This window comes from Calcarisporiella thermophila (genome assembly GCF_041956535.1).
Source record: "Calcarisporiella thermophila strain CBS 279.70 unplaced genomic scaffold VTP21scaffold_40, whole genome shotgun sequence".
NCBI lineage: Eukaryota > Fungi > Calcarisporiellomycota > Calcarisporiellomycetes > Calcarisporiellales > Calcarisporiellaceae > Calcarisporiella > Calcarisporiella thermophila.
In genome coordinates, this window is record NW_027192230.1 from 60,418 (window position 1) to 72,425 (window position 12,008).

Genomic DNA, 12,008 nt, shown 5'->3' on the forward strand with positions numbered 1-12,008 from the left:
CGTCGAATATATGTCTAATAAGGTCTATCCCGACAATCCTCTAGCTATCCCTAAGCTCTTGATTGTCCTTCCTTAAACACTTCAGAAGACTAATAAACGACACAAGATGGTGGTTTGAAACGTATCCGGTTCTATCTCAATACAAAATAGCACACTTTATTCTAACTAAAGATATTCTCCTTTTTATACTAAAGATAATGTATCACAAGAAGGTAAAATATAAAAAATATAAGGTGATTCTGGATAAATATGTTAATCGTATGATAATAAGTATACTGGTCACCCCACAAAAATATCTATCACACCACATAATGAATAAAAAGAAAGTCACGAAATCTAAGCCTCCTTTCCTCCTACTGCGCCATAAATCCATATTGTGCCAAATTTCCTCACAACAACAGCAATAAGAAAGGCGAGATGGCCGAGCGGTCCAAGGCGCCACGTTCAGGTCGTGGTCTCTATTAGGAGGCGTGGGTTCGAATCCCACTCTCGTCAAACTTTTTTATATCTTTTATCCTGAAATTATTCATCCCTTCCATCCCCCAAGTGGTGCTAATGAACTAGTGCGACATTATTGTGGGAAAGCAAACTATATCTTAACGAATTCTCGTTACTATTTAAATTAAATGTGGCTAAAATTCACCCTCAACTCCCGCAAATTTCTTTGTCATCTCGTAAAAAATTAATTTCATGATACCATTTTGCGTATTTTTATTTTTGCTTTAATTGATTTTGAAATTTCCATCAACCTTCATTACTCACTTTCTAATCCTGCAACAACTATTTAATTTTCATAATCTATCAATTTCACCAGTAAGATTAAATGGATATTCTTCCTCCTCCTCATCCAAGCTCTCCAGAAGAACAGAGCCGTGAACTGCCTCTGTTTAGGAATCACTTCATATTAAAATTAGCATCTGCTCCCACTGCCAGACGCGTTGCTCTCCTGCAAAATCGAAAGAAAATTGCAGTGCTACGCGTCGATATCCCAACTGTCTACGGGAATCAACCTATTCTTCGACGGCTCGATAACGGAATGGTAAACGCGACTCATTTATTCCGTGCGGCTTTTCCAACATCTGCAGGCGAGGTGGAACAACGAGAGATGGATTGGCTAAAGAAATACGAAGGAATTCTCTGCGTTGAAGAAGATGGAAGGGGGAGCAAATTAGGTGCGATGGTAGGAGTATGGGTCCCATTGGAGTTGGCGCAAGAGTTAACAAAAGATTATGGTCTGGAAATGGCTACAGCTAACTTGTTTAATAGCGGAGTTGGAGAGAACAATGGAAAATTCATCAAAAAGTCATCTCCCGAAAAGAAAGCCGCGAAAACAATGGATTCAGTGGAGAAGTTCGGTGAAGACAAGAAAAAGACTGATGCTACGAAAGCTGAGGAGGAGGCGGTCAATGGATCCAAGACACTAGAACTGCTGAACGAGCCAGCTGAAGAAAAGGAAAACGAAAAGATTGAATATAACGAGAATTCGAGTGAAGAACAGGTAGTTGACAAAATAGTGGAAACGTCCAATGAACCATCAGAGACCATGAAGGCCCCGACGAAAATCGCAGTGATTACATCGAATAAGGACGTGACCCAAGCGATTGACGATATCATAATCAATGAAAAAAAGAAACGCAAGCTAGACGATGTCCTTCGCGAAGAAGCTGGAATACTGAAGGATACTAATACCCAAGCCTTGGAGAATCAGGCTGCAAGCCATAAACGGAAAGTAAGATGGATAATCGGTGCTGCTGCAGCACTTGCTGCCACGGCGGCTACTGCTGCTATTCCATATTTTCTCTGATACAACTTTTTGTTTAAATTAAGCTTATGAATGAATTTAATGAATGGTCCTTTTAGTTGCGTTTTTTTTTAAACTGCTCTTCTCTCCTAGTCGTCTTATACTTTTTGAAAGTATCGAGTAACATATATCCATCGTGTAGATTAAATGGATTCCATTCCTTCTTTTTGTCTTATATTTTATTCTAAGCGCTATGTATAGAATTCGTCCTTAAGCTGCCCTAATAAGAATTAATACTGAGTTTATGAGAATTCCTGCAAATTCTACTACCTAGATTTGTATCATACTTTCTTTACATTGCCACGAATAAATAGATGACTGCGCTGAGTTACATGGAGGGTACCTAAGCTCTTCTGCCATAGCCGATTTTTGGTTGAAGGTCTTTACCGGAATGATCTGACTTTCAATACCAGCCTTGACCCCTAATTTAATTGTATTTTATTTTAGTTATATCCAGATTACATTTGAAAGACGATACTGAGAAGCTTTTTTTTTGTAGACGTCTTCATTCTCTTTATTCCAATGATTAGCCTTTGCAAATGCAGTATAGGATAGGAATGAAACTGGCCAAAATCAGTTTTAATACCGATTATTGTGATAAAAAAAATAGCAATGACGTAATAATGAATTCACGACCGATGTCGAGATCTCTCTAACGGCAATCTGTATGTGACTATCAAATTCATGCCTGGGGCCGTTTCGCCATTTTCACTCCCCATTTATCAAATTCTCTTTCCGCGATATTATTACGAATAGTTGAGGAATCAGGCTAAAACAATACTAGAATGGCACTTTTGGTTCGGTTTAATGCGTTCTATACACGATGCTACGAGAAGAAACCCCTTTTGACTCTAGCATTTACCAATGCTGTTCTTGGGGCTCTCTCCGACATTCTAGCCCAATATTTTGGTGGGTCTACGCCCTTGCCCCCCACAATTGCAGCGACCTCCTTTAGCGTGACATCAATGATATGGCTTCCGGACATGTGGCGTCTATTTCGCTTTGTGCTATATAACTTTATGATTGCTCCCTTGATTGGTAAATGGTTCGTGTTTCTCGATCGCCAGTTTCCTTTACCCCAGCCTGAACTCAGTGAAAAACGCGCTGTGGTGTCAAGCGCAAGTAGAAAAAAGACACTTATGATAAATCTGATGCGTGTGGTAAGTTTAACATTCTGATCAATTTACAAATTCGGTATTGGTAATGCATACAATTAACAGCTCGCAGATCAGCTTTTTATGGCGCCAATCGGACTACTGCTCTTCTTTATCTATATGCCCCTCATGGAAGGAAAAGGGATGGATGGTAAGTGAAAAAGCGCTATTTTTTTTTTCCAAAGAGAATTACTTAGCCTTTTATTTTCAAGGGGTCTGTGAACGAATTTCCGAGGTATTACATTCTATAGTGAATTACATAGAATCCACTCTCTTATATTCCAATGCTAAACCCGCTTAACGTCCTTAGTCTTACTGGACTGCACTCCAGGCTAACTATACCGTCTGGCCTCTCGTTCAGTTCGTTAACTTCTGCTTTATGCCGCTGCGTTATCGCGTTCCATTTGTGAGCCTTGTAGGAGTTCTTTGGAACGGTTACCTAAGCTGGCTGAACAGTAAATGATTTCCACAGAAAGCTCTCCATGCGCTAGTAATGATTACTGGTCTTGATAGTATTAAGATTGTGAAGAGCTTAGTTTATAATTATTGACCCTTTCTTTTACATAGTTGACAAATTTGAACTAGTATACTAATATTACTCGACATTATGGCGTATTTTTTTTTTCGGTTTCTCTGTCTACTCATTTATTAAAAGGTTAATGACAAAAATATGCTTTCGACGCAGCTACCATAGAAGTATTTTTTTACATAATATATAAACGGAGACTTCTATCGGTCTATTTCTTAGTATAAATTGATGATGTGTATATCATACATAGCAACACTCATCAGAGGATTATTCAAGGCTTCTTTACTCAACGATTCTTGAATTTCTTAATAGATCTTTACAAGGTGATGTATTATTGCTAACACTCGACACTTTAACTAACTCATGACAAGGGAAGATATTTGAGCTATGTCAATTTTAAAAAAAGTTCGAGATAACTTTCTATTATATGGCATCCCTCATGTAATATCTAGGTGAGAATTATTTCAACACGTCTATCGCCAAGATAACATAGGTATAAACACTATCCATACTGGGAACCTTTTATCGATCTAAATGTTGCCGGGCCGAGGAATATTAGTTACTTTTGAACATTATTAATAATATTATTTTATTTTCTCTTATAAATTACAAGTTGCATTGCTGAATCCCACACTGTTTTGGGCAATCTTTCTTGGAATAAGGGGAATAGGCCAAAGGAGATTTCCCAGGCAGATAATATACATCAGTTGCCAGAGTACCGAGGGTGGTCTCATCCATAGTAAACACAGGCTCCTCCCCTAAGCCTTCACGTTTGGAAGAATCTAATATCCACATTTTGGGTGGTCCTTCATTGCATATTGGCGAAATCCAAAGAGCATTGCGGAAGACCATTGTCTTAGCATTATATGTAACGGTGGAGTTAGCTTGACAGTACCCAAGGGGATAAGGGAAATCCTCGTCCAAACGAGGATATTCCATAGCGTGGAACAAAATCCCAATGACCTTCTTGTTCACAAACAAATGTCCGTGCCATAGGTCGAATCGATTTAACTTGATACTAACTCCAATGAGCTTTTGGGAATTCTCTGCGATACTTTGAAATAGTTTGCTGAAGTACTCGTCCACTTGTCTGTCAAGACCTCTGAAGACCGTTTCAGTTTTGGAAAGCGAGCATTTTCCGAAAGTGGGGAATTTAAATGAGGTTTTACTGTCTACAACCAAGTTCATGTCAGTGCTAGAAATGAGTTCAACAAATGCTGGCAGCGATTTTGGGGGAGTGGGAATAGATACAGGTCGCGCTACATTGGCAATGGTTCCCCCTACCAATTCTTTAAGGAGAGAGTCGGCAGCATAATTGCTGTCGCATGTTGGGTTGCATACATCACGGGCGAGGGCGGTCTGAGTAAATGAAGCCGCGAGAAGGAAAACAATGAAGTGCCTAAACATGGGAAGAAAGGACACTAAAGGACACTAAACTAATGCGTGAAAATTAGTCTACTAATTAAAACAGGAGAGCCGGGGAAGATGCGAGGTTTGCGCGAACAAAAGCTAGCTAATATTTATACTTAAGTTTTCATAAATTAGAGGTGTTACACCAAGCAAATCCCAAAGCCAACCACTTCAGCCGTGATTAAGCTAGTGCACAGTTAGGGATTGCCCTAAAAAGTGCGTTGTGTTCAGTCTAATCGATCTCTATTTAGATTGAACCAGATCATTTCAACTGCACTTTTGTGAGGTGGAGAACTGCGTACGAGGACGAGAGGATCGCAAGATATTTTCCCTAGGAGAGTTGCGCTAGATCGATGCCAGCGAGTTGTTTGAAAACGGGTCAGGCAAAGAAGCACTAGCAGGCAACAGTATTGGAATTAGGATTTCCAGGAAAAAAGTGCGTCATCATTAGATTTAAACTCAACCTTACTTATTAGAGAAGAGCTCTAGAAAAAAGGGATTAATTCTTTGTCCCCATTATTGTCCAGACAATGTTGCCGCAATGTCTTGCATCCAAGAAACCAGTGATCCAAGGCTTGTGGAGCTCGAAGCATCTCCATCCATTGTTACTCTGCTTCGTCTCTACATCTCTCATTTCCTCAGCACCTGGGGCGATCGTCTCTACGAGTTTGCCGTTTATTTATTTATTCAAGCAGCATTCCCTACTACACTTCTTCCGGTGTCAGCATACGGATTCGTAACCACAGCATTTGCCGCTCTTTTAAGCCCGTCGGTTGGCCATTATGTCGACAAAATTTCGAGATTTTCGGGTGAGTATTGCGCTCCATAGTTCTAGTAGTAGCCAGAGATAACGAGTTTTGTTTAATACTCCTGACTCTTCCATAGTTGTCCGCACCTCAATTCTAGCCCAGAAAGCTTCTATTATCATCAGCTGCATCTGTTATTGGGGTTTGCTGGCTTTTTTTAACACGGGATCATCATACTCCACAGAGAAAAATAATTCTATGGATCCTCGCCTAGCGCTCTTCTGTGCAATTGTATTCTTAGGAGCTGTTCTTAAACTTGCTACTGTTGGGCTGACCATATCAGTGGAGAAGGTGTTGTCATTATTCGATCCTCTCTATCGCTCAAAATTCTCACCTATATGCTTATCCTTGCGATTTAAATATAAGGACTGGGTTGTAGTTATTGCAAACAATGACTCCATGCTTCTCACAAGTGAGTTGATGCGTATTCACTAACTACCATTTCTTTTTCCATCTGGACCACCTCCCTGCTTTTTAACAGAACTCAACACGATGATGCGACGCATAGATCTCTTCTGTAAATTGGTCGCTCCATTGCTCATAGGCTTCCTTATTAGTTTTACAAGCGTATTATTTGGTGTTGCTTTTGTGGGATTCTGGAACGTAATTTCACTCGTTCTCGAGTTATATCTTATATTTCAAGTATATATCGCCGTTCCAGAATTAAAGAGGCCCAAAAATTTGCATCAGCCAGAGCAGGTGCCATCGGATAGTACAATTTTAGAATCTACTGAGACAATTCAGAGTAATAGCGCACGACAAAATTCATTGTATTGGGTGCACATGTTCAAGGAATCGGTTAAGAGTTGGCGAAAAAACTGGGAAATGTATGTTCGTCATCCAGTATTTTTAGGTAGATACCATTGCTTTACTATTTCGAGACTTGATCTTCTTTACGAATCACCATTTCAATCCCCATATAACCAATTTACTTGCATGTTCCAGCTTCCCTTTCATATTCGTTTACCTATTTAACTGTCCTCAGTTTTGGTGGATCCATGGTGGGCTATCTGAAATATCGGGGCTATTCAGATGGCTTTATTTCCGGAATGCGTGGTGTGAATGTCGTGGCTGGGTTAATTGCAACCGCCCTAATGCCATGGATAAAGATGAAGATTGGTCTTGTACGGACGGGCATTTGGGCCATAATCTCTGAAGTGCTGTGTCTTATCCCGGTCGTTGTGAGCTTCTATGTATGGCCGGGAGTTTTGGAAGCTATTTTGCTCTTCGGTAAATAGCGCATTTGATAAACAATATATCGCACTACCTTGGGGCTGAATATACAATTGAACTTGACTGGTTGCTTTCTATTTTTACACAGGTGGAATGGCACTATCGCGAATTGGCCTGTGGTCATTTGATCTAACGGCAACCCAGTTACTACAGGAGCAGGTAAACGATATTTCAAGTGGCCTTTATATCCTCATTGATCCAATTGCATATAAATTTGGAGCTTTTCCGACTGACATCACTACACCTTGTACTAACCTACACCCGATTTCCTAGGTATCCATCCAGCAAGCTGGTCTAATAAACGGCCACCAATACGTATTGGTAAACCTTTTTGATCTTGGCCAGTACTTATTGACCATGGTGTGGAATGAACCGCCACAATTTGCCACTCCGGCCATTATTTCGTGTGCGTCTGTAGCGATGTCGGCCGTATTCTATGGGCGATATACCTATTTGAATCGTGGCCATTTACTTCATTATGAAAAGCTTGCTGCAGTATGCTGCGATCATAAACAGTACCAGGAAAATGAGATGCATGCAGAAGGAATATGAAGTAGAAACTCCCTTAATTGTATAATATATTTTGAATGCCAGGATTCATGTATACTGGTATACAAACAGATATGATCGATGACAACGCAAAAGAAAAAATTGCATAACTCTAGCGACCATTCCTATATAATGGCACATGAAAATAGCACGACTACATATCCTAAGAACGATACTATCAATACAAAGCACTGGCCAAGTTCTTGTCATGAAGGGGTTTCAAAAACGAAATAGAATGGAGCGAACCCAGTTATATTCTCATTACTCGCTCTAACTCCTCCTGTAAATTATCCCAATCATCGTTAAGCGTAGTCCGCCAGTTAGAAATTGCTGCGCGGATAGCAGGACGCCCGCGCCATACAGTTTCGGACATAAATACTTGACCTCCACCATTAATGGCTGCCAATAGCCGTTTATTCCCCTCGCTTCCTCTGTATTGTTGGGGCACACCACAAAACACAACAATATTGAGAGGACATTGATCTATCAGGACTTCGTACCATTCGGGGTGTGCCCGTAGCCATTCAAATAATCTGTGCGCGAAACGGCAATTCTCCTCTACTATGTGACGATATCCATTTCGCCCATAGGCCAGCAAGGTCGAGAAGGCTGGCAGGGCACGCCATCTCCTTGAATTCGCAACCCCCGAATTCATAGGTTGAGGGATCTGATCCTGGGATTCTTCGGTTAGGTAAGCAGCATTTTGTCCAAACGTGGCAGTCAAATACTTTTTGTGTTGCTTGCGATAAAAGAAGAGACCGCAATCATATGGAACGTTAAGCCATTTGTGGCCATCAGCTAATGTGTCATCAATTAGTAGTTAGTCACAATTGGCTACTATGGAACAGTGCCTAGAAAAAAGGTTACCAGTGATAGTATCAGCAAGCTCTAATCCTTTTGCAAGGTGCTCGTATGCGGGGCTACACCTTGCAAAAGCCCCAAAGGCGGCGTCAATGTGAAAGAAAGCTCCATACCGTTTGCACACCTCTGCAATTTGAATAGTATTATCGGGGAAATATCCCTATCGAAATGAATGATCAGGGCACTTTATCGCGACTGAATTATCGATACATAAAGATACATACTGTATTGACCTCTGCAAAGCCAGCGATAACTATACATACGGCACCTTTATTTTCTGCGTCTTTCAGTACGTTTTCTAGAGCATTAACGCCCTTTTCACCACACCCCATCCCAGGAATGTTCTTTAAATATCGCCGACCCACACCTATGATACTTGCGGCTTTTTGGAAGCTTGAATGAACATTTTCACCCACGACCCAGACCCTGCCTGGATCAATACCATCTTCTGAGACATTGATTCCAAACTTCTCCAAGCAGAGTAGTTGTCTTCCTATACTTATCCCTATGACATTACTCTCTGTTGCGCCCGAAGTGAATATCCCCCAATACTCATTTTCTTCTAGTCCGAAGAGAGATAAAAGCAAACGGATGGCGGCTTCTTCAAGGCTGGATGTTACCCCTTGCCCTCCGACAATCGCATTTTGATCCCATACACTGGAAAGCCAATCCGCTGCTAGTGCTGCCTAGTAAATTGAGAATTGAAGAGAATGTGTTAAAATTTTAGGTTGAGAATGCTAGCGTCTTAACCTACCTACCTCGGTGACACCTCCTGTAACAAACGCGTAATACCTCGGCCCAACGGAGTTGTACACTCGCGTCCCGATATTTTCCAACACCCATTCGATAGTTTTCTGAGCACCCATTCCAGTATCAGGTAGCTCTGGATATTCTTCGACATCAGTCGAAGTTGTGACAGGGATTGTGCGGAAGCTCTGAGTGCGAGAGACAGCGTGCTCAAGAATGGCCTGCAAAAGGACAAAAAGATCAGGGTGTTGTGGGAGCGCCATCCTCTACGAGAAAATACGTGCCGAATTCGAGAAGAGCGAGAAATGGGAAGCGTGAACTAACTAGTAGCAAAAGTAACTGTAGGGCAATGAATTATGCCGAGCTAGAAATAGAGAACGATTTAAGCGCTGCACAGTCACTTTAATGACTGGTAATGACTAGTTTATTTCTTTGAATAAAGTTTTAAACATCGGATATTGTTTTAAGGCCACTTTTCAAAAAACATTTCTCAGCATAGCAGCTTTCCACATCACCCATCCAAAGCGATGCCATTGTATTGCGGTACGTAGAGAATACAACACATTAAGTCGATAGTATAAGAAGGTCTTAGTTTAAACGAAAAGGAAATCTCTAGTTTAATTAGATTCGATGGATAGTAGTGCAGAATATATTGAATATTGCGTATCCAGTTCACTCCAAATTCAAGTTACAATTTCTCGTAGGTGCGATTTCACAAATTGCCTTAATGAAAAAAAAAAATAATATAAAAACTCAATGCTCGTGACAGGGATCGAACCTGTGACCTTGGCGTTATTAGCGCCACGCTATAACCAACTTAGCTACACGAGCATGATCACGTGATTTGTTGTGAGTGTTACAACTCGAGTCACATATCAAGCTATCCCAACGATATTCAAGCTCCGACATTAATTAGGAACTAGTGGTATTTGGGGGAGGGTTAGTGTGGTGGACTATCCCTGGTATGCCGATGAGAACGGCGTGGGCTCAAATCCCACTTCCCCCACCAGCACTTACACTTAGTTTGTGACTGCTGTCCACTTGATCAGAAATTGTCTTGATTATTGAAAAGATCCCTCCTACGATAAGTACAAAGATTACATCGGTTTCACGTACATGCTATTCACGACAACTACGATACACGCATATCGATTGAACGCCTATCTACCAAGGACCTATATCTCGTCATGTTAAGTCCATTGACATTAACCTCATGTAATATATGGAAATTAAATAAAAGTTTCCATTGATTGATCAAAAAAAAAATTTAATTAGGAACTAGTTATAAACCAGTATTCATTAGCTTTATTAGCTAACAGGTTATATAGTTATTATATCTTATAGTATAAAAGGAACACTCTAATGAGAACTTCCAGGATACACACCTGGTTCTTGAATAAACCTATAGTTTTACCTATGTTCCCCGAGTATCCCCTAGTTATATCGCTCTAGTTTATGACATGAGTGTTACGATGAAAATAGAAAAATATGGAGAATATGGTTGTGACGGCGTTTTGGGTCTGACGGCAATCAAAGGACAATGGATACAGGCACAGAGGAAAAAAGACGAAGAAGAGTTCAAGCAAAAATGGGGAAAGAGCTCACTAATCCGGATCGATGACAGCCAAGAAGCAGCCTTCGATTTCGAGGAGGCCAAGAACACTTAATCCAACATTTCCAAGCACGGAACTCTTTAAACTATATCCCATGTTCTTCTAGTACTCAATAAGCTTGTCCGAAAACACATCTCACGTTTGTAATATATATTAAATAAACCACAGGACGCAATTTCCCGCGCCCTTAGAGGAAAAAAAAGGGATTCGGGAAGTGTCCCTCTCACATTTTTTTCCTTTCCCCTTCTTTATTAAGCTAATTTCTGTTTCCATACATTCCTAGCTTTTTCCTCATCACCTTTTCACTATTCCACTTACACTTATATCTTTTTCTTTCTCTCTTTCTTATTTTTTCCTTCTAGCTTCCAGATTCTGCAAGGTAGGTCAGGAGCATTACCTGGGTGATTTTGACGTAGAAGCTACCCTACCTTTTTAACAGGATAGGATACTTTTCAATAAAAGTCCTTTGTTAAAAAAAACTTAGATTTTATGACTTGATCGCTTTATTATCTTTGTTTCTTTAACTGAGCCCTTTTGTGAGAATATTTAATATTATACAGTTGTTTATTACGCCAACCTTATTTCATGATAACTTTATTATATTGAGATGATACCATTTTATTACTTGTACGAGATGGACAAGGACAAGATCGTATTCCAACATGAAAACAGCCCCTCTCACATCACCAAGTCAACTCAAGCGTGACTGCGTGATCGCAATATAAGGGTCTTAGAATGGCCTGCTCAATCACCAGCTTTGAATCCCATAGAGAACGCGTGGGGCCTCTTGAAGAGGAGGCTTCAAGATTATCCTACTCGGCCAAAGGATAGGGAAGAGCTCTGGGAACGAATCAAATACACGTGGGAGAATATAGAAAAGACTTATATTGATAACCTATACGAGAGTATGTTGAGGAGATCCAGAGCTGTTTTTAAAGCTAGAGGAAGATATATATATTTCACAAAAATATTTTTGTGAAATAACGATAATAAATACACCTTCAATTTTATCATGAAGGCCATTTTTCCGGAGCATCTATATTAATACCCATGGTTTTTTAGAAAATGCATTTATAACCGGGGTAGCGGTTGGAAAAGTACATATTGTAGATCCAACAGCGTTTAATAATAAAGCCGCTGTTCTAATATTCCATCCATTCAGGAGATATGAGCATTCAAAGGAAAATTGTTTAAACACACTGTCACATTTTTCCCTACTTGTATATTTCGTCTCCTTGGGCTTATATCCAACTTCCTTTACACCAAAGCTCTTGGAAATCTTCTTTCTTATCCTTTATGGAGGTT

At 40.3% G+C, this 12,008-nt stretch overlaps 5 protein-coding genes and 2 non-coding genes across 7 annotated transcripts; 4 read left to right on the forward strand and 3 right to left on the reverse strand.

The window, feature by feature from the left end:
• Window positions 1–411: 411 nt before the first annotated feature.
• On the forward strand, window positions 412–495 carry VTP21DRAFT_t342. Its single transcript has one exon. It is a non-coding gene; the product is annotated as a tRNA-Leu (tRNA).
• Window positions 496–823: 328 nt separating this feature from the next.
• VTP21DRAFT_8857 (uncharacterized protein) lies at window positions 824–1,804 on the forward strand (the record flags this gene model as incomplete). The annotated part of the gene is made up of 1 exon (XM_069399752.1): window positions 824–1,804. The coding sequence occupies one exon, from the start codon at window positions 824–826 to the stop codon at window positions 1,802–1,804; it is 981 nt and encodes a 326-aa protein (XP_069245748.1).
• A 782-nt stretch (window positions 1,805–2,586) lies between these two features.
• VTP21DRAFT_8858 (uncharacterized protein) lies at window positions 2,587–3,418 on the forward strand (the record flags this gene model as incomplete). The annotated part of the gene is made up of 4 exons (XM_069399753.1): window positions 2,587–2,961; window positions 3,022–3,106; window positions 3,168–3,190; window positions 3,266–3,418. The coding sequence occupies 4 exons, from the start codon at window positions 2,587–2,589 to the stop codon at window positions 3,416–3,418; spliced, it is 636 nt and encodes a 211-aa protein (XP_069245749.1).
• A 672-nt stretch (window positions 3,419–4,090) lies between these two features.
• On the reverse strand, window positions 4,091–4,891 carry VTP21DRAFT_8859 (uncharacterized protein; the record flags this gene model as incomplete). The annotated part of the gene is made up of 1 exon (XM_069399754.1): window positions 4,091–4,891. The coding sequence occupies one exon, from the start codon at window positions 4,889–4,891 to the stop codon at window positions 4,091–4,093; it is 801 nt and encodes a 266-aa protein (XP_069245750.1).
• Window positions 4,892–5,435: 544 nt separating this feature from the next.
• Window positions 5,436–7,485, forward strand: VTP21DRAFT_8860 (uncharacterized protein; the record flags this gene model as incomplete). The annotated part of the gene is made up of 7 exons (XM_069399756.1): window positions 5,436–5,703; window positions 5,780–5,991; window positions 6,067–6,112; window positions 6,182–6,553; window positions 6,646–6,930; window positions 7,022–7,092; window positions 7,207–7,485. 7 exons carry the CDS (start codon window positions 5,436–5,438, stop codon window positions 7,483–7,485), a joined length of 1,533 nt encoding a protein of 510 aa, XP_069245751.1.
• A 247-nt stretch (window positions 7,486–7,732) lies between these two features.
• VTP21DRAFT_8861 (uncharacterized protein) lies at window positions 7,733–9,353 on the reverse strand (the record flags this gene model as incomplete). The annotated part of the gene is made up of 4 exons (XM_069399757.1): window positions 7,733–8,280; window positions 8,350–8,503; window positions 8,568–9,029; window positions 9,102–9,353. The coding sequence occupies 4 exons, from the start codon at window positions 9,351–9,353 to the stop codon at window positions 7,733–7,735; spliced, it is 1,416 nt and encodes a 471-aa protein (XP_069245752.1).
• Window positions 9,354–9,847: 494 nt separating this feature from the next.
• VTP21DRAFT_t345 lies at window positions 9,848–9,921 on the reverse strand. Its single transcript has one exon. It is a non-coding gene; the product is annotated as a tRNA-Ile (tRNA).
• Between the last annotated feature and the right edge of the window lie 2,087 nt (window positions 9,922–12,008).